The sequence below is a fragment of the Seriola dumerili genome, unplaced genomic scaffold (genome assembly GCF_002260705.1).
Source record: "Seriola dumerili isolate Sdu_G_001 unplaced genomic scaffold, Sdu_1.0 BDQW01000149.1, whole genome shotgun sequence".
In the NCBI taxonomy this organism is placed as follows: domain Eukaryota; kingdom Metazoa; phylum Chordata; class Actinopteri; order Carangiformes; family Carangidae; genus Seriola; species Seriola dumerili.
This window is the reverse complement of record NW_019174404.1, coordinates 8,858,354-8,880,329: the sequence shown is the minus strand read 5'-3', so window position 1 is coordinate 8,880,329 and position 21,976 is coordinate 8,858,354. Positions and strand designations below refer to the sequence as shown.

Genomic DNA, 21,976 nt, shown 5'->3' with positions numbered 1-21,976 from the left:
AGAAATTGTTTCCACAGTAGGTTATGACAAAACTGATTTTCCACCAGAATATTAACGCACGCAACTGCCTACAGCCCACTGCTGGGCCATTATGGTGTGAGAGGGGAAATGTTAATGACATGCAGCAGATGATTCATCGAGCGCACAGAATCACATGCTGCTGCTCCCTGCTGCTTGGAGGGGGAACAACCATGTTAGTGGCAGGAGGCAAACGGGAACTATGTGCACCTGTACAGAGGAGATGCCGGTATTGATTGGAGAGATCTGTTTTGCTAAATATGCAGCCTGTTTGTCTATTTCATGGTCAATTTCAGAATTTGACAGTTGCATCGGCTGTTTACTGCTGCACAGAGGCAACCATGTACACACAGCATCTTTGTAGGACGGAAGCTGAACCTCTGACCTGAACACATACACACCCATCAATGCAGACAGTCAAACTGACTCGCACATACACACACAAACACATGTGAGCACACACACTCTGTATGCTTGAGTACTCAGCCTACAAACTAAATCAACACACCATTTATTTTTCTTTCCGAAAGACTGTCTCTTTCTTACTTTCCCCAGACTTTTTATTTGCTAGGGGGCTGAGCTCTCAGACTGGGATTGATCCTGAGCTGCCGTCTTGAACCTGTGCCCCGAGGGCAGCTCAGTGCAAACACGCAGCTACCCCTCTCCACTTACTCCAATCATGGTTACACTCTCTGTTACACTATAACCACATATACGACCACACAACAGATGAATGCACCAAGTGCAGACCATCTGCACCTGGAGTGTTTTAAACAAGAAGAAAGCTGATGAAGACCAATTTTAGGAAAACGGAAAAATGTATCTCCTCCATTAAAACCGAGATTGTTTTAAAGAAAACACTCCAGACACTTGTTCACAGTCCAAGTGCAAACTCAAACAGTCCCAATGAACTCGTCTTTAGCCAAGGATTGTAAAAAATGACTAGTGTTTGTATAAGTATTGGGGGGGAAGTCAATAAGCATAACAGCCATACTTGATATGACAGCAATTTCATCCAGCAAATTCCATTTGCTGAGTGCTTTTTCATGGACAGAGCACAAAAGAAATCCATTATTTTTTGCAAATGCAAAGACTCATTTGAACATTATACATAAATAATTCATACAAAGAGAGTTGCTTTTACAGTGTTTTCACCTGAAGACAGACAGCTAACTAGCGAGAAAGCTCACTCACCCACCCACCCATCCTCCTCTCTTTGAAGTAGGAGAAAAGGGAGGAAAAGGGCATAATTTGTTTGATTCATTTATCGTAGCTTACTATGAATAAATGTCATTAAGAGTGGTTGCTGCACGGCAGTTGTGAAGTTATGGAATAGCTGGCAGCATAGTGGGAGCTGAAATAAAGCAACATGGTGATTAGAAGAATGCATCCATCCCACACACACTGTGCCAGTCAGGAGCCTAATGGCTCTGTGGAGGCTTTTGTGTTCAAACACACACACACACATATAGTACACACACAAATACATACACAATTACTCCCTGTGTTTTTCTGTGACTGCCCTGAGTTCCTATAGAGGATGTGATTGATAGGTTCTGTGGGACAGGTGGAGCATTCAAGTGAGCTAATCTACACTGCCTCCTACAGGATAACAGCCCACATTGGACCTGTGAATGTGTGAGTACTGTCATCATCCCCTTCAGCTAAGTCGATAATGCTGACAATAAATGGTGTTTGCATAGCACATATCAACTTTTAATATTCAACCACCACATATTCTTGACAGCAGAGGTGGACTTAAGAAGAAGACTGTGCACAAAGACAACTGTATCTCAGAGTTGAGTGTAATTCTAAATGAAAAAATTCTTGGGTGTTCTCTGTCAAATATTTTCTTCATGGCCTGATTGATGTTTTTTTCTTTGCAAGCTTTTAATTAGGTCCCAATAGCTTTGCATGTGCTCCTAAAGGTGATTTCGAGAACCTACCCACATCCCAATTCTGACATACAATCTTCCCTAATGGCAAATTTACTACTTTAGCCTTTTTGTCAATACTTTGTGAAAACCATAAGCATTAGTCGATCATTACCAAATGGCAGCGCCCCTACCTTCCATGCAATGCGGTTGCCTTTGGTGTCATGCTCCAGTGCCATCGGAAACTCTCCCCGCTCATAGAATTTGCGAAAGTTGGTTGGTTTAGAAGGACGTTCCCGAAAAGCCCCTGCAGCTGGAGGACCCACCACCTGGTCAGACACAAAAGAGAAAATTGGAGTGAGGAGAAAGGAGTAAAATAGAGAAATAAACAGAATGAGACATATACAACAAGTGAGAGTGTTGTCCTATGAAATCAGAATTGACTGTGTTTTCTCCTACAAGAATAGAATCACTCCCACTGCCTTTTCTTTAAAGTAATTCAGGGAGACACATGTGCCTGCTTCTCTGCTCCTCTAAGGAAGGCAAAACACAGATAGTGTGCGCTTATGTGTGCATATGTGTGTGTGTGTTGGCCCTGTAGCCAGAGGCACTGCCAAAGGCATTGTTCGGATCATCTTTTTTCTGCCTCCATATTGGATATGTGCTATTACTGTGCCACTGAAAGCCAATGGGACTCCTATCACATCAGTCACAGTGTCTGCTGCTACTTCTGCGGGGGCCATTGGTGGTGGTACCCATACAACAGATGTAAGGAAATACAGCACATTGGAGTGGAAAGGAGAGGGAGTGAAGATTTTAAGATTAGAAAAAAGAACTTGTCATTTTAACACTGTTTTCTGCAGGACAAACAAATTGGTGTTACTATTCAATTTTAAATTAAATTAACATGTTGAAAGATAATACAGATGCCCCAAAAGGACTAATTACCCAANTACTTCTGCGGGGGCCATTGGTGGTGGTACCCATACAACAGATGTAAGGAAATACAGCACATTGGAGTGGAAAGGAGAGGGAGTGAAGATTTTAAGATTAGAAAAAAGAACTTGTCATTTTAACACTGTTTTCTGCAGGACAAACAAATTGGTGTTACTATTCAATTTTAAATTAAATTAACATGTTGAAAGATAATACAGATGCCCCAAAAGGACTAATTAAACAATACCTACAAAGAAACATTCATACTCCATTGACATAGTAACCGAAACCTCTCAGTGAAGACCCAGTGGTGAGATTGTTCAAGTGGGAACCACTCATGTACTTGAGGAGTTTGGATTTATTTGATTGAAAACATTAGAGCTTTGCAAACAGCATGTTTTAGTGGACGAATGACAGAATGTTGGAGCCAATCTTTTCCCTGTCTGTGTCCCTTGTGTGCATCCTCCACCATCTGTGTCGCGCTGCCACATGACTGGCAGATGTGTTGCTGTCATTAATCCTCAGATTACCACCCACTGAGAAACAGAATTTTGCCACAGCAGCCCACAGGCAGAGCAAAGTGGGAATGGGATGTGTTATCTTTGGCATGACTGCCTGACTGAGAGATTTTAAAGAGGTTTTAGTCTGTTACTATGATTCTACCCAACGGTAGTTTAGATTTTTATGTTACATCATTCACTAGTGTTGCCTGTTTGTTGCATAATTCAAAAACAAAATAGATATGGAAAAGCCTAGAACCACAAATGTAGCTCAGTAAATCCGCCACCAAGGAATGATGTAACATAGATCAAAGTTTAAGTTGCACGTGCAACATGGTGTAGCTGGTGCCAGCATAGCAAGGCTCAAGAGAAACAAGAAGAGAGGAGAAACTATTATGAGGTACCCTCCGCGAGTGTCTCTGAGCACTCACTGCATTTAAACAGCCCTAATGCACCGTGGGATCGCAGCGCAGTCATTTCAAATGAATTCGTTTGGAGCATTTGTTTACCATGCCAGGGAATTCTGAATAATATTATGCTGAATTAATAGGCACAGGTTTGTATACCTGCAGGAAAAAGACTACCCAAACAAAATGTCTGTGACTAACAATGCATGTAAAACACAAGAAAAGACACTTTGCAGTATCACCTACTGTACTAGCAGAAAATAAATCCTTCACAAGAAATAATACACATATTCTTGCTATCATCTTTTAAATTGCATCTTTTATTTTGAGTACAATTTTAGTTACAATGGCGTGTTTACTCATGAAGGATAACAAAAAATTGTTTCACCAGTTCTTTTGTATAACACTGTAAATAGTGCACTTCTGAAAAAGAGATTGCTTCTAGTTTTCCTTGTATTAAGTTTGAATAAATTAGTCAATAATCGTTTGAATTGTTTTAACTTAGTATCATCATTAATAGTTGAGTTCAGATTGGCTCATTAGAATGCTCTTTCTGTCACAAGTATACGGTAAGTTAAGACAAGTATGAAATGCCTTTTGTTGTTTCATTTAGATGCAACATATATCACTATTATCTGTTTGTCTTCCCTCTTTTCTCTGTCTGTCTCTGTTCATTCCTTTCACTGCAGGAGTTGTTTTGCAGCCCTAGCAGAGGAAATAGGAAGCTGTAAAGCTTGCAAGATCAGTGCTGCTCCAGCCTGCAGGAGTGACAAAGCCCTAATATCCAGGTAGCTACGACGGCAGTTGAGCCACGCTGCACTGGGAGGCTAAAAATAGCTCAGACTGGGCAGTGGGGAGAGAATGAACCCAGACTGCACTGACTGGCTGAGCAGCTTTTATGGTCAGGAATGATGACGCTGCAGTCAATTCCATGGCCTGTGTTCATGGCTGAGGTATTGCGAGCTTCACGGCTATTTCCCCATTTTCTCTCCAGTTATGATCACTTACACACCAACAGTCAGAAGCATGCATGCACAATGGCATATTTTCTTGTGGCTCTGCTCACCTTACAAAAAGCCAGACACAGAAGCCATTTCCTCCATCACTGATGTAAGCTGCTCTTCCAAGAAGCTTGAGGAGAACTGTAATAGTAACAGCATTGTGGGGAGATTATCACCAGCCGGTTTCCTGATGCCATTCCATTGATCTCGCTGCTCCTGTTCTGCCATTCATGACATTTGGGTCTAAAGCTTCCGCATGCTGAGAGAAAAACCACTATCGCTGAATCCCAATAGCTATACCCACTATGCTAGTTTGTCTTAGAGCAGCTTAACAAAGACTAGAGTTTGTTTCATCAGTTTTGAAGTCTTCTGTGAAACAACATGAACTTATGGACAGATCATGACAAGCATTTAATTTAAGAAGCACACAGTGTCCGTGTTGTGAGCAACAATCTCTCTAAGTTCTTTCTTGTATGAACGGGCAGGGATTTGTGTTTATTCAATTTAGACTAGCCATGCTGAAAACAACAACTGCTGCTGATTCCGTTGTACTGTTAGCCAGCATGTGTCATCATTTCTAGCTCTACTCATTTGCCAAACACATTTCAATCATTGTATGATTCTCCTGTCTTGATCTGTTCTACCTGCATTTGTTGGTGTGAGTAGCCACAAAGGTGGTTCTACACAGCCCCATGCAGCCAAGCACACCCCTGTGTTATCAAAAATTCATCACTCTTCTAAAACACTGGCATAAACACTAACACAGACAGTGAAAAAGACAGACAAAAGGAGCCTATAGACCTATACAAGCAGATAACATCCCGCTCCTCAGTGGAGGCCATAAAGCGAGCCTGTGAGGCGACAGACTACAGAACAGAGATAGAAGTGGTGTAAGGCAATAAAGGAAGGAAGTGTCTGTTTTGTGTGCCCCTGGTGTACACATCAGGGAGTCATAACAAGGCAGTACTGGTCAGATGAGCTCCAGGCTGTCATTTCTCTCCTTCGCCTTCACTCTGCCTCCAGATCTGTTTCCTCCCTAATGCTGTTGTCCACTCCAACTAGCTCCACCGTAAACCTGGCTGCTGTAAGACCCACAGAGGCAATAACACACAAACATGCACTCACGCACGTACACACTCGCTCACACAGTGCACATGCTGAGCTCCCCATGGGCGAGCCCCTGCAGAGGTGATTGAACACCGGCAGGGCCTCGTGCTCCTGTCATTTATAAAGGTGTCACCCTGAGAAACAGAGATGCTCCCTCTAACCTTATTAGTATGGCACTTCCATGGCTCTTCCGCTTGATGTTGACATACAGAGTGGGTGGGGTAGTCAAAAGGCACAAGCAAAAAACAGAAAGAAAGAAATTACGAGAGGCTGAGGTGGGATAAAGGTGGAGGATGTGATAGGCCAAGAGGGAGACAGGCACATGAGGAAGCTGGAAAGAAATGGAACAAGAAAGAACAGAGAGACAAAGAGAGAGGATATCAAGAGATGGAGGATGGGGGAGGGTGATGGAGGAATAGTGGATATGAGAGGAAGAGGGAGACAGGGAGACAGGGAGACAAGAGGTGTGGCTCATCAATTCTGAGGGTGAGTTCAGCGTGGCGGGGCTGCTGCAGCATGTAGGTGATCCATCACTGTGCCTGGGCCTCCAGCTCCATCGCTCTCTCATCTCTCCATCTCTCTGCCCCCATACCACCACCCAAAAACACCTCTGAATACCTCTGATTGATATCTAGAGAAGGACTGCCAATTCATTGTCAACCCTGCGTTGCCATCGCTGCTGCACTTCCTAAAATGAGAACCTCATTAATCTCCCTCTTCTTCTTCTCCCTTCTTCTGCCTCTTGTCTGTGAGGGCAAAAATGCATTTTGTTGCATTGCATTTGTCGGGGAACAAGGGTGCCACTGCACATGGGTGCATTATATCACCTGTTTAGTGAGGCAGCAAAAGGGGAAGGCACCCTCTTGCTTGCTCGCTCTCTCTCCCTCTGCATTTCACTGCTGTTCTCGGTTGAGAGGTTATTGAAATCTAGCTCTGTACAGAAGGCCTCCTTTCCTGAGGGAGGGAGCAGGGTAGGTGAGTCACAGAGGATGGAATAGACAGGCTGAGGCTCTCCTGATAAGGTCAGCATGCACATTGCTGCCGCAGGCAACAAAATTAGCTCTCTATATTTACAGGGCATTTTCTGCCATGGCCCAACCGGCTGCCTGCCCGTTGCCCACCAGGGATACAGACTGGGCTAGAGATGTGTGCTTTATTCTCAAACTGCATTCAAATGAACAAGAAACAGACAACATTTTGGAGGTATTTAAGCTGTTAGGGAATGTCTGCTATATGGTCATGTCCAAACAATTATTCAACAGGATATTTTTGCCTACTCATTCCCTCTGTAGGGCAAAACACAGACTGGTGGGAGGCTGATTCCTTTCAGAAGAATAAATCTGCAATATTTGTGCAGCACTCCATTAATTTCTCATGACCAAACAGCAAGAAGTGCAATCAGTCTGCGAGTGAGTTTCATTAAGTGCAGAAATTAGACCTGTTGTGAGAGACAAGGTCAGATGGGAACAAATGAGTAAAGAGCTCTCAGTGGATGAGAAAACCACAGACTGATGAAAACTGATGAAAGGTAAGTCTTTTGTTCAGAGCTCACAGGACCATAGAGGTGTGCTTTACAATTGTCACCATGTCAGAGGGTTTTGCATCAACTATATCATGCACATGAGCGCAAGGGCAAGGATGTTTGTAATGAAAAATGACGACACCACTAGGCAAAGACGACACTACACACCTCGTGTCACTACAAAGACACGAGGATGAAACAGGTGACAGCCACCTACTATTGAACTGTGCGCAAGAGGGATAACTTTAAAGAAGAACTTAAAAAAGAGGCTTCAAGCGTTCAAGAGCACCCCACTGTTTTCTGTCTCCTCTAGTATAACCCCATCACTTAAAAGAACAGCATAGACACAGGAAGACGTTAACGGGATGTGAAAGAAAGAGTTTGAGGTAGAGGTGTGAGGGGAGGAGTGTAAGTGAAAGAGGCTCTGTGTGAGCGAGCAAAGGAGTGTGAGCAAGACAGAACGAGGGAGAGAGAGGGAGTGAGAATGCCCTAAGTATTTTCCATCTTCTCTGTGTGGCTCACTTATCAGCCAGGCAGCAGGGCAGCCTTGTGCTTACAGAGCCCTATTGGCTGATTCATATCACCAAACCACAGTTGAGATGATGGCATGGAGTGAATCAGCCTGCATGGCAAAGGCAGAATATATTAGCTCTTACTACTTGTTAAGTGCATGGGAGACCACATGCACTGAGGCCATAAGGCTAAACCTAAAAGAAACATGCACGTTGCTTGACTCACATGAGTCAGCACTAAAACCAAGATGTACTTCAGTGTGCATCTTTACTAATAGAAATACAAAAGGGTATTTTTTTCATTTATTGGCTATATCACTGTTTCATTTAGCCAAGTTAATATTCAGTTTTCTGCAACCTTTAGCAACTGTGTGCGTCATGTATATGATTGTGTCTGTGTTTAAGAGCGCAAAGCACAGCCTCTAGTCCTGGCTATTAAGAGAACAGGGCACACACTGATCCAATGGTTTGTCTTTACAGCCCCAATCAGTGATAACACCTGATGATATTAAAAGACTATGCTGGGCCATGAAATTAATGAGACACACAAGGAAAACCACATCTCTGACTTGCTGCAGTTGCAACTTCTGCTGCTGAGAAAGAAGAATTTAACTGTCCTCTCAATTTTATTCACCAAATAAGTAGCTTCTCATCAATAAACTTCCTCATAACTACGTTGACTTCACAGACTGAAAACCTCATCACAGAATATTAGTGTTCCTGAAACCAGTAAAAACACTTTGTGGTAGAATCTTTATGCAGTATAGCATAGCTCATAATAGCAGGATGACTCACCAAAAAGTTGAAACCTAAGTTTGTTCTGCAGGTAGTAAGGAAACAGTCAACTAAGAGGAGAAGGAGGCAGTCATAGAAATAAACAGCCAGAAAAGAAGCTGCTGAGATGGGCAAGCAGGGTAGAACCAGGCGAGGTGATGAGTAGATAAAAAGTGAGACAGAGGCAACAAGGTGAGTGTGTCTGCGACCACACGCGTTAGTGAGCTGTGGAAGGTTTGATTTGCCAGCAACAGGCCCAGAGTAGGAGGAATAGGAGAAGGAGACAGCCAGAGCAGCAGGAGGCCATCGATTTCATCACAGAGCCACAGACAGACAGCCACAGACAGACAGCAGCAGAGAGGAGGTCAGTCTTCAACCTCACCACACCAATCCACCCCACCGCCACACACATTCAAGTGTCACAGGTAGCCCAGCACTGACAGATCTCCTAGGAGTGGAGGGAGGCGTGGAGAGATAAGCAGACTGCATATGGCAAGGCATACAGGCTCTAACTGATATGGGAATATTGTTTAACAGTGAAGAACATTATCTAGGTGATTAGTATGTATTGCAAAATGATCCCCAGGCCTTGGTCTTATCACACACCCAGTGTGACTTTCTATTCCTGGAAATCAGTCTTGCTGCCTGTAAGGCCGTCTGTTTAAAATGATGCGAGAGCTTTGCTTACAGAGACACCATGCAGAGACCAAAGCCTGGCATGGTCTGAAATTTGACCTTTACATAAATTAAACAGGGGGATAGCACACTGAAGGCTATATCCCTGCGAGAAGATACCCAAGACTCACAGCCTGCCTAACTCACCTACATGCATCCAGTCACTTAAACACACATGTACACTCTCTCTACTCCCTCTCTATTTCCTTTACTTATTTGAATGTAACAGAAATGCTTGTTAATCCAAAATTTGTTTACTCCACAGACTGAGAGGGGCGAGAGGCTCCCAGCAGAGGTTGTTACAGGAAACTGTGGATGATATATATGGAACAGAGGTCTAGTATTGAGACTTCCTGCGAGGATAATGCTCTGAATGATAGTCCACACTTCGGATTAGCCCGAGAGACAAAGAAGAAAAAAGCACTTTTGCTCACCGGATGCCTTGAAATCAGGCAACTTCTCAGACGCCTCAAATCTCACACTGTGCTTGCTGCAGCAGCTCTCTCAAACAGGGAGGTGACAAGTTTAGCTGAGCTACAGGGAGGCACTCGTACACAGACACACACATGCACACAAACAAATAAGTAAAAATGAAATAACACAAAGGCATGCCCAAAACACCTGTGCAAGCCACCTCTCTCTTGTGGGCTGATTTATTCAGAGAGCGGGCTATGTATGAGAGTCGTACACATTCACGTCGGTTCAATCCCTGCTCCTCTAATCCATTCATCTATCCATCCACCTATCCAATCACCCCTCTCACTTCTCCACCTCTTCCTCTGCATTGCAGGTTTCAGTGAAACAGGTGGCTATTAGTATAGAGTCTTTATGTGCCACCTCCTCTATCCCACAACTCTGATGACAAACATAAATCAAAGTCAAGTCAAATCAATTTTATTTAAATAGCACCAAATCATAACAGAAGTTATTTCACTGCACTTTTCATATAGAGCATGTCTAGACCATACTCTTTACAATATTCATGGCCACAGTGGCAAAGAAAAACTCCCTTTTAAGTGGAAGAAACCCCGAGCAGAACCTGGCTCTGGGCGGGTGGCCATCTGCCTCAGCTGTCAATCAGGGGCTTGCTACAAAAGCAGCCAGGTAGTATACCTCGTCTCATTGTAAAACGCAGATGATATAGCTTACAGTTTGCAAACAGACCACACCAAAGTATGATTAAAAAGTACATTACTGTTTATTATTTAGGCAAGAGTTAAATATGACCTCCCAAGTTCAGTCTGAGCAGCAAAGTCCCTTTCATCTTCAATCATAAACTGAACACTCATCTATTTAAGAGGTGTTCTACGTTACTCTCTCCCTCCTGAATCATATTCACTCTCAAATCTTTCGCCTCTACTCACTCTAATTTCCTCTCATAAAAAAGCTGCCTTTCTATGACTCTCCTTGGCTTGGATTTTTATGCCTTTTTGTGGCCCATCTCAAAGGAATGTTGTCAAGGTAATGTGATGATGACCCTTAGACTCCTCATTAAATCACTTGGTATCACAGCATCAACTAAATGTCTAAAATGTTAATGTAAAAATACAGCCAAGACAGTGCAGACAACCTTAAGAACGTAGCAGAGCTTTCTTTTATCTATTTCAACTAAAGATCTTAGTCACAATCTCTTACATTAGCACTCACATCAGCATCCATGTCACAACCTTATTCAGACAGCCAGACAGACAGACCAAACAAAGTCAGTTAGATTCTACAACACTAAAAAGATGGGTGTCAGAGTGACAGATGGAAAGTTGAGCATCTGTCACTGTGGTGAACCATTTGGCTGAAATCAAAGGGAGATGAGGGCCTTCAAAGGACAGGCAAAGCAATGTCTGAGGCCAGACATGCTCTGGTGTGCTCCGCAGATAAGGGCCAAGAGGTTATATTGCTTTTCTTCTGTCTCTCCCTTTGTTCTTCTATGTCTTAAGGGAGTGGAAGGGAGACAGAGCAAAAAGTAGAGGAGAGAGAGAGAGGTAGAGAGAGACAGCTACTTGGGGGGGTGGTGAGTCATGAACAGGTTGCCTGTCTCCCTCTGCCACAGCTCGCTGTGTTGATCAAACACTCGTTAGTAGAATTTGCTTGGTGTTTCCGGACAGCAAGGGTAATGAGCAGAGGTGGCTAGAGCAGAGGGGTGCTCAGACTGTGATGTGGATCATTTCTGACAGTATCAGAGTACTTTTGCCTTCCAGCCCTTCCCCTTCCCTGCCTTCTCCAGCTTGCTGCAGCAGAGCCATTGCCTCCAGCGTACCTTCGACTGGGAGCACTTTGACTCAGCTGGATGCAAGGCATGAGCTAAACAGCAGAGTAATCCTCAGTGGAATTTTGAAGGGAATGTGCACACTACTTCAAATCTGAAAGGGTTTGCAGGTTTGCTTTCTTGGCACCAGGTGAAGAACACCACAACCCTGGAGCACCAACTATGAAGTTGGCTGCTGTATGTTCTGAAATCCATTCAGTGTGCAAGAGGGTGGCAACGGTGCACTTTTTGCTCTGACCTACCATCCCTCTTCTCTTTAGAGAGAATATTCCCCTAATAAGTATTCTGACAGAAACATTTTTTGTGTTGCAACATGTTTGTTTTCTAACATTTATTACAGGGTTTCACTTGCTGTGTATCATTAATGCATGGTGGATTTTGTCATTGTCCTTGAGGGATTACAGACATACAGCCCATTTCGGTCTTTGTGCTGGTCAGCAAAATTCAAAAGGTCAGGCCAATGTTATTGCATTGACGGTGATGTTAAAAGATTTTCAAAGTGGGGGGCAGCAAAACAAAGGCCACCATTTGGCATTATTGGATTGGAACAACAGCGTTTGTCAGATACATTGATTTTTCTGCTACTGGTTCCCATTATGTTGATGTAGGCAGTATGTGAGCTGCCACATATGACCCTGCAGTGAAGTGTATAACACATGCCTAGCACCGGCAGATTAGAACACTTAGAAGGGCCCATTCTCCTCTAGCAAGGACAAGTGAGTGTGATGGGTGATAATGATGGAGGATGGCTGAATAAATGGCCAATGTCCTGTCAGTTAAATGCACTTAAGGATAGACTCATTTAGTTTAGCTGACTTCAATGTCCGATGGACATAAGTGGACTCTGTGTGTCGCTTGTAACAGGTAGATTTACATATGGACACACAACGTAATAATGTAGTACACAACATAATTCAAACTCTTGATGAAAATTGACTTAACTTGGAAGAAACTGAATTACAATTGCAAACTTTGTTATAAAAGAGGTCACAAATTGAATCCAATGAAAAGTGGTATGATGGACATACTTAGTACACCTGCTAAACAAATCCTGCTGTCCACAATTCAACCTAATATGATCAACCTTTAACAGTGTTTGCAATGATGATGTTTAGGTCATTGTCTGAGATGTATGTTGCCTGTAGTTATAGTAATACTGTGGCCAATTGGTTGCCAAAAACATATAAAATGCTTTCATGAGGGTGTAAGTTATCTTTTTCACTCCTGATAATTCTGTTTTGTTTCTGTTTTTTTTTTAGGGAAGGGGGTCATTTTTGCATTTATTTGACAGCAGCATTAGAGATAGAGACAGGAAATGTGGGTTGAGAGATGGGTATGACATGCAACAATGTTTCCTTTGGCCATGAGTTGAAGGATGTTATGGTGTTATGTGGTGTGCACCTTAACCATTAAGCTACTGGGCACCCCCAGCATGGCTATTTTAAGGAAACTTTATTTTTTTTATTTTTAACTATCATGTTTAATCATAATGATACGATTTTAAAATGCACAAGTTACAGTAATTATATCAATATAATACACATGAAAAGTAATTGTCAAATAGCCATTTTTAACCATGTTTCCATGTGTGAAACAGTCTTGCTTGAAAATAAAGTTAAACTAAAAAGGGAAAAGTAAATCAACTGATTTGTGTTGCATAAAGTTATTACTTTGCATTCTTACTGTCACCAAGCCTGTTAAAAAACAACATTAGCTGCCAACATGTTAGGTAAATTGATTATTATGGTAATTCCTTATCATTTACAGGGAACCTGGTGTTTAATAGAAAAAAATAAACCCTGTGTGTGTGTGTGTGTGTGTGTGTGTGTGTGTGTGTGTGTGTGTGTGGTCCAGGTATTACTAATGTTGTGGGGACCTAAGTATGTTTACACAGTCACATTTTGGGGACTTGTCTTACTTATGGGGACAAAAAGCAAGTCCCCATAATGTAAATCGTTAAATTTTAAGGTGAAGACATGTTTTAAGTTTAGGGTAAGATTGGGGTTAGGCAAGTAGTAGCTATGGTTAAGGTTAGAGTAAATCTCTGAAGTCATGGAGACAGGTCTCTGTGTGTGTGTGTGTGTGTGTGTGTGTGTAACATCAAAGTACGTCCTCATATTCATCTTTGCTTTCAATACAAGTAAAATCAAGTAGGCTACATAATTCAGCCGACGCCGCTGCATCTTGCTTTTGATACAGGAAGGACACTGCTCATAGAAGAGGCATAGGTCTAAATGTCCTCTACATTGGTTATCACATGACATAGGGCTAATTAACTCCAGAGCGGAAAATAGAGGCCCTGTAAGGAGCAATAAACATTCTCCATTAAAAGCCATCTAATTAGAATGCAAGCTACAAGGGCTTGAAGGAGAACATAACAAACAGAGAGGCCAGTGTAATTGTCAACCAAGCTCTGAGGAAAGCAAACATAATAGACATAATCAGCCGAGCACTTTCTATAAGGTCATGATAGAATGCCGTGGAAGTACTTCTCCATATCTGAGTGAAGTTTCCAGATGGTGTTTTCCTCAACTGCAGAAAAGGTCACAGACATTTCAGCAGTCTTGCACTTCAGATAGCATGCCATCAATTCTAACCTAATCTATCTGCTGATACCTGGTGAGAAGAGCATGAAGCACAGAAACTGCTTCTTTAAATTCTTCCAAATTCATCCTTAGTTGTAATATAGCTTTTTAATGTGATGCAAACACCAAATTTCGGTTTCTACTGGATCAAAGCAACATCTCAAAAGTAATAGCATTTCACAGACAGGCCTTACCTCCCTTTTATGGTCACTTTTAATTAATAACATTTCATGGATAAAAAACATCTTTAAACAATGTTGAAAATGTGCTTCCATCTGGGTCAGTCTTATTTTTCCACTGCTTTTAAGGTAAGAAGCAAGGCAGGCAAAGTCAACAAAGTCAAAAGTTATGGGGAAACTGTAAGATTTCCAAGTCAGCTACTGCTCCGTCCACTCAAGGCCTTTAGGCTCCGTGGTTGATCGATAGTAATGGAAACGCCAGCAGGCCTCCAGAGCCCATTGCCAATTTAACCTGTTTTACCATGACTCAATTCTTCCCTCTTCTTCAAAAAACCCAGCTGCTTACCGGGATGGACTACAGGCTTCTGGTGCTGATAAGATGAGTGTGCAGGAGCAGAAGGAAGGAAAGAGGGATGCAGAAAAATAGTTTTAGTGTTTGCGAGGGTGCGTGTGCCTACAAGCACCACTGGTTTAGAAAACACCTCCATGAGACAGTTCAAGTGAGGCAGGCAAGCAGACAGGTGAGGGAAACTACAGCATAGCATCCAACCGCAGAAATTTGCTCAATTTGCTATTACTTGCATAGGCATGCTTCATACAACACAGAAACAAAACACCCCAGCCGGCTTCATGGCCAATTTATGTATCACGCTGGGAACATTATGAGTTCTTGTTTCAGGTAAATGTGTTTGGAGTGATGAGGAAGAATGATTTTGAGTGCGAGTGAAAATAATAAATAGACAGATTCATCTCCATAAAAGCTTTCAAGGATTCAATCGTGGTCAATAACTGCCTGCTATCCATATAACTGACAATGAGCTTATTTTTTATCTAAAACTTGTAGCCTTTTTTATCTGTGATTCTGTTCTGTTTCTGATGTTTTTTCCACTATATGGTGTTTCAATTGCTAGAAAAGGGATTTAATCATTTTAAATCAAGCTTTAAGTGATATACATCAGGCTATTAGACAAACTGTTAAATCTGGATTAATTCTAAACCAAATTAAATTTAAGACGGCATTTTAACTAAGTTTAGATTGCAATTTAAAGTAAGATTAAATTTAATCAGGTTGCAGTGAAATTCTAGACTCATTTAAACCCTAATCAAGGATCAATTCTAAACTGTCACTTGTTTAATTTGTTCAGATGGCTTTGTTTATTAAAATGACACCCAGGGGTTAGAGCCTCAAAGGCAAATAGCTGAGATGTAAATCAACATCTCTGGCACAATCTTAACAAACTGCTTCTAAACTACCCACCAAAGCAGATCTACTATTGTACAATACAATTAAACCAAAGTTCATCTACTACTGTTACCTCTTATCATTTTGTTGTTTTTACTTTATTGATTTGGTTTTATTGTTCAGGTGTAAAATGTTTTCATCTTCAGGGACCTGCTGGCTGAATAAAGGTTCTGCAGAGAAAGAAAAAGAGAGAGAGGGAGAGAGCAAGAGAGAGACAGATAAAGACAGAGACGCAGGCAGCATAGGGGGCCAAGACATCTGCTCAGGTATATAATGATGATGCTGTGGGGGAAGAAGAGAATAAGATATGGAGGTCACGTTTGCTAGCATGGAGTCTCCATCTGTCCCCCGGGGTTAGTAAGGTGAGCCAAGGATGACGGTGGGCCCTGGAGAAAGGGGTTGGCGGGTTGTGGGGAGGGTTGTAGAAAACTTGGGGACACTGTTTGCCAGCTCAATTTTTATCCTAGAGGCCAAGCAAACAGTAAATGCAGTGTGCATGTTATAAAAGCAGTCTATCGGTTCAACAATCTGCAGACCCTCACCACAAGAAAGTTGAGGTTGGGATCAGGTGTAGTTTGTATTGATTTGCCCTATGAGGTGAACCGTGCAATACGGTGTCTTAAAGAGGATCATGTCCATGTTTTTGGGTGTGTGTTGTGATGTACAGTGTATGTAGTGTGGGACACAGCAATGTAGAGGACTTTCATCATTTCGTTCTATCTTCTCATGAAGGAGCATTTCCTGAAGGAAGGGACTTCATGAAACTTAAGACGTTAAAAATATTTTCCGATACAGTCTTTAAAATGTTAAAGCATAGAAGAGGTATGCAAAACGAGGAAACATTACAGGATGTGTTACAGCAACATCCAACTAATTACAGACCACAAAAATCAATTACAGGGCATGATGAGGATCTATGTTCACATATTACACATCTTCAGGAGTCTATAAATCAATTGTACCCTATCTACGTGACGGATCCCAAGTGAGCTCAATAGTCATTGACGAAATGTTTTTACTTACGTAGGTGTTTAAACAGAGAGATAGAATAAGTGTGTTCTGCCACAGACAGCTGTTTCCACCGGATAGAAAATCAGATTTTTCTAGGAGGAATAACTAAAAACTGCATAGCTAACTATGATAACTAACTTGATTATCAGGCTAGGAATAAGCTAAATACACTACCTATGAGAAGGGCACTCAGAGAGCGCAGACCTCTGCCAAGGCCAAAGTCAACAAACAACGTACACCAGACTTCAGAGAAAAAAAAAATTCAAATTCATAATAAATGATACAGATCTGCCCCAAAACGTTATGGGTATTCGGTTCACTACTATTTGAAATTACTTTTAAATATGCAGTAGTTTTTTAAGTATTTTAATTTGTTAGGTATTTAATTTGCTGGATTAGCTAAACATACACCATGATAGACATTCTTATCCATATTGCTCATTCCTAACTCATAACACATGAAAAGCCATATCTTTTTTCCTTTATCTGTGTCAGCTTCAACGTTCACATGTACAGTCAATGGGTTCATGTCCATTCATGTCACACAGCACAGTACAGGTGTTTGCACTCTCTACCCAAACCCCTGTAATTTTTGTCACCTAGCTGGAATAAGCCTCTGACACATAAAATAACGGCTTTGTTCCCCTCTCTGTCTGAAACACAAGGTGACGACCTCCCACCAGAATATAAAGTACATCTCTTTTTTTTCTCTTTAAATGCTTGGGAATGAATCACTAGAAAAAAGGGGGTGGGGGTGAGATTCAGGGGCCTGCGCTATTGATTCAATTTCTATGACCACAAATACTTTAAAGCATAATAAGCCTATGCTTCAAGTCCCCATACCCTTTCAAGGCTTGAAATGGCCTTGTCGTTACCTACAAATCACAGCTCTCCGCAAAGCTGCCCTCTCTGGAGCGATATGTCAGTGACCACAGGGGAGGAGGAAAAACAGAAGGCAACAGACACAAGCAAGCCTCTGAAAAATGTAATGGTTTTTGTTGAGGATTGAGCCAGTGGTATAGCAGTGGGGGAGTATCATTCATGTTCAAGACGTAGCAGATCCTCTGGGGAGATGGTGAATATTAAAGGGCTTTGCAGGAGCCTTCTCGTGAAGGCTCTTGACAGGAGATTTGTTTATGACCTTCAAAAAAGGAGGAGGAAGTCAATGATAGCTTGACTGCCTCTTTTGCATCTCAAGGCAGTCCCTGCCACAGAAAAAAGAGAGCTGCAGTTCCAATTTCAAGTATTTACTGTTGTCATCAGAACTGTGCAGCTCTTCCACTTCTATTTATCACATAGAGCCACTTCTTTAAAGTGCAGTACGAACGTAACAAGGCAATATCTGTCTGCAAAAAACTTAGTGGCTCAGAGAGGAAGACCTAGTTAAATTGTTTGCATCAAAGTACCCAAGACTGGACAGTCAACATTTTAGAAGTAGAGAAGATATAGAAGTGAGAGCCATGGACTTGCTGACAGAAAATATTAAACTGGCACTTTCCTCAAATTCATTTATTAAATTATTGCTGACCATGGATGCATCAACTTCTGATGCAGTGCTCTCGTTTGTCATTTCAAAACCAAACACAAAAATCCTGAATAAAAAGAAGATTTTACCATACGCCTGACAAAAACAGAAAATGACATGTTGCTAAGTATTCATGTAGACCTGGTTTGGAAATACTGAAAAATAAAAATGTCTTGTATTGAAAGCCACCTGTCTTCACCTTTACAGACAGAAGTTATAATGAAGAGCTTGGTGTTGTCTCTAAAAAATAGGTTGGGGATAATTGCCAGAGAGATCAGGCAAGTAAAAGAATGCCTCTATCTGTCAATTTAAGAAATATGACTGTCTGGGACATGCTTTGTTGCTCACCAGCCATAACTGCGTCTGTGTAAAGTGCCAAGTAAGAATTAAAAACAAGAAGAGCTAATATGTGAGGCATCACATATTGTGTTCCTTATACGTATATGATTCTGCCGACTGCAAAACCAGAGAGAAGCACAACAGAACTCTCCTCCTCACATGAACTGAAGACAGCAGTCTTTCTGATGACAAAAGGTGAAAAACTTCAACTGAAATTGCTGGTGAATAACTGTTCAGCCTGAAATAAGGCTGACAACTTTCATAACTTATTCATGCACAATGAGCTGAACTAGTGCAAGACAATATCAACAGTAGAGGAAGACTATAATTAACACAGAAACCTGTGTTTAAAAAAAAAAGTAGAATGGCACATTTTACTTGTACATAACCTCACACAAGGCAATGATAATGCTTTGATTTATGCATGCCAAATAGAGGATGCTTTTGTAAATCCATCCCTGGGAGGCTTGTTTTCTTCAGTTGCTTACAGTCTATCATCATAGTTGCTATGGCCCACCATGGCCCACCATGTCTGCCAGAACACAGTGGGAGGCTACATGTGCATCTTTCAGTGGCCTTTGGTGGCAAACAAAATCAGCAAATTCACACATCATCCCATTTTTATAAGATCATGTGTACACCCACTTATCATGTAAAGTTAGTCCATTCCTCAATTCTGCAAATACACAAAAATATGGTCCACCGTGACAACAAAGTTGTAACTCAGACAAGAGACAGACAAGAGTGTACAGATGACCTAACCCAGATAAAACTAGTCCAGATTTCTAATAATCTATTTTTTTGGCCACACAAAAGCTAGTTTTTTTGACTAATCCATACAGTTCAATAAAGACTAACGTCCTCTGCTATACAAACCTACACTTTCCTGATCCATCTTCATTTGCAGTAAATGAGAGAGCGGAGGACTTGACTTGACTGTCTTTGGAAATTAGTCTACTCTTTCAACACAGTTTAACAGAGACTGTCCTCCTGTAAAAAAAAAAAATACACTACAGGTCATCTGTGCAAGCAGTTCATTACACACATAGTCACAGTTTATTGTTACGCGACCTCTAGCGGCTGTGGTAACTATGATGGGAGCAAAGTTAGAATTTAGGTGAAATAGTATATGGAGCGTCAAAGTCTGCATTAGGAGGAGGAGATTGGGGTGGGTGGTGTTTGTTTCCTGAGTGAAACTGGTGTCAATGTTTTTTCATTTATCCATGACTGTTCTACAACCTTATAACATTATAACCATAACAACAAAGGTCATCTAACCTTATAGAAGTACTTATATTAATCCAACTCACAGTGTTTTCCTACACCTAACTAAGTAGTTGTTGTCCCTGAACCTAACCAAACCATGACTGTTCCACAGCAGTACAGCCATTGTTGGTGAACTCCTACCATAAAGATGAAGTTCTGGTACGCCTGCTGCTGATTTGCTCCTGAGTCATATCAAAAGGTAGGGACAAATGACCTATATGGTCATTAAGGTTGGAGAACTTGTTGGTTTAACTACACTGAAGGTCCAACATCCAAGTAATCAAGGTCCAGGAAAGTACTATTTGTTTGTCCCACAGTAAGACAAGGCACACCAGTACAAAAGTAAGTGCACAAAAGTTTCTTCAGAATACATAAAAGCTTTGGTGGCTAGGCAAACAAATACAAATCTGTAAGCTTGTAAAATAGATAAATACTCTAATCATGTGCTGCAAACAATGCCAACCACCCCACAAGCATGCTAGTCAATAAAACATTCCCCTTTCATGTTAATGTGTCATTTGCATTTTTCTTAGCATAGGGCCGCAGATTTTCATAGTGACTAATCATTGTGTTATAGCTTTGGAATGGGTTCTAACAGTGTAATTTTAGCCCATAAAAGTTATTGGATAATTTCGGAGTTCCCAAACCCCCACACTTGTGTGAAATCCACCCAAGCTTGTCTCAGTGAAAGAGTTACCCCCACACACACACACACACACACACACACACACACACACACACACACACACACACACACACACAATACAGGGCCAGCAAAAGGATGGTTGGAGGGAATATGTTCAGGCATACTGTTTTTCTTTTTCCACTGCTACCCCACCTCTCTTGACTACTTTTCTGTGTAGAAAGAGCAGAAAGATCTGCTCAATAACAACAGAGAAACGAAAAACGGAAAAGATGACGGTATGAGGATGATTTAAGTCGGCACGTAAGAGGCTGCCCCCTCCCTCCATCCTTATCCATCAGTTGTAAACGTCACCTAGATAGTTGATCGCAGCATGTGGGAGTCAAGACTGTCAGTGATTATGTACCACACAAAGCACAACTCAACCTCACTCTGTACATCCGACACTAAAAGACAATTCTTGTCCGAGACAGATATTTTTAGCAGTGAAAAACACGGTCAGTGAATGAAATCAAAACTCTGTGCAAAGTTAGATAGCTAGAGCTCCCTGGCAGAAATGATGCAGCCCGCTGTGATAACCTGGATTACCTTATGCTGAATAAGCATCCTCCCCAAAACACCACAGTACATTTCGTCACAAATTCCCCATTAACAAATGATAAACAGTGAATAGGTTGTTGTACGGTGCTAGGTAAAATTAACGTTAACGGAACGCCAGCTAACGTTAACAAGGTCAAATGACTTTACTCACCACGGAGTTCTTCATAGTGGCCTTCACGGTGAAGCCTTGTGTTTTTAGCTCCGTCTTGTTCTTCAACATATCTACAGGTCTAGTCTTCTCAAATGATGTAGCGAGTGCAAACCGAAAATGAAGAGCAACGTTGCTAACTAATTAGTATTTGTGTGGCTCTCAAAACGTGACGACCGTTGTTTTTTGTAGTGGTTGCTATGCAACTGCAGAGACGCTTTGGTCTGGTTGCCACGGAGACGTGTGTTTCTCCTTGTTACCACAGAAAAGCCAGGGCACTGCTGAAAATATGCAGAGCCAAGTGTCGTGGCTAATCAGGCGAGGATGCCTGGGTGTTAACAATAAGCATGAAATAGGTTGTAGTTTTTATTTCATTTGCCCTTTTTAAAAAGTCATACATCAAATTATTGTAAAGATAGTGATATTACATATTACTTTCATTTTTTTATTTTCTTTTGGCTTTTTTTTTTTACTTTTCCAGAGGGGTTTAGATGCCTCTAATGATTTATTATATCTTAATCCTGCTACCTAATCTTCTTAATTATCATGAGATCAGAGTAGTTTATAGGCCTAGGCTATATGGTCTTTGTTTGCAAAGGTGAGCAGCTATAATGAAGGTCCAATAGCAGGCCATAAGAACTGAACTGCACCTTACTTTTTTATTCAATGACAGTAATGGGTGAAATTGGTGCTCCCTTTACTTCTGCCAACTGGAAGTAAAGAGTTAGACTAATGGCCTACAGGCAGTGAAAAGATGACCTAACTCACACTGGATGACCTGTCTTTTTGTCTGCTCCTGCCAAAGCTATAGGCCACCACACTTCCATCTGAGACACAGCAAATCGATC

The 21,976-nt window shown here is 41.6% G+C and overlaps 1 protein-coding gene across 1 annotated transcript in view; it reads right to left on the bottom strand.

Moving 5' to 3' along the window:
• pacrg (parkin coregulated) overlaps positions 1 to 21,311 on the bottom strand; it is a 134,213-nt gene extending 112,902 nt beyond the window's left edge. The window contains exons 1-2 of the mRNA XM_022751027.1: positions 21,132 to 21,311; positions 2,087 to 2,221 (exon numbers count right to left, since the gene is read on the bottom strand). Of these exons, the coding sequence (XP_022606748.1) occupies positions 2,087 to 2,221; positions 21,132 to 21,200 (204 nt within the window). The 5' untranslated portion in view covers positions 21,201 to 21,311. The remainder of the gene's footprint in view (positions 1 to 2,086; positions 2,222 to 21,131) is intronic.
• Between the last annotated feature and the right edge of the window lie 665 nt (positions 21,312 to 21,976).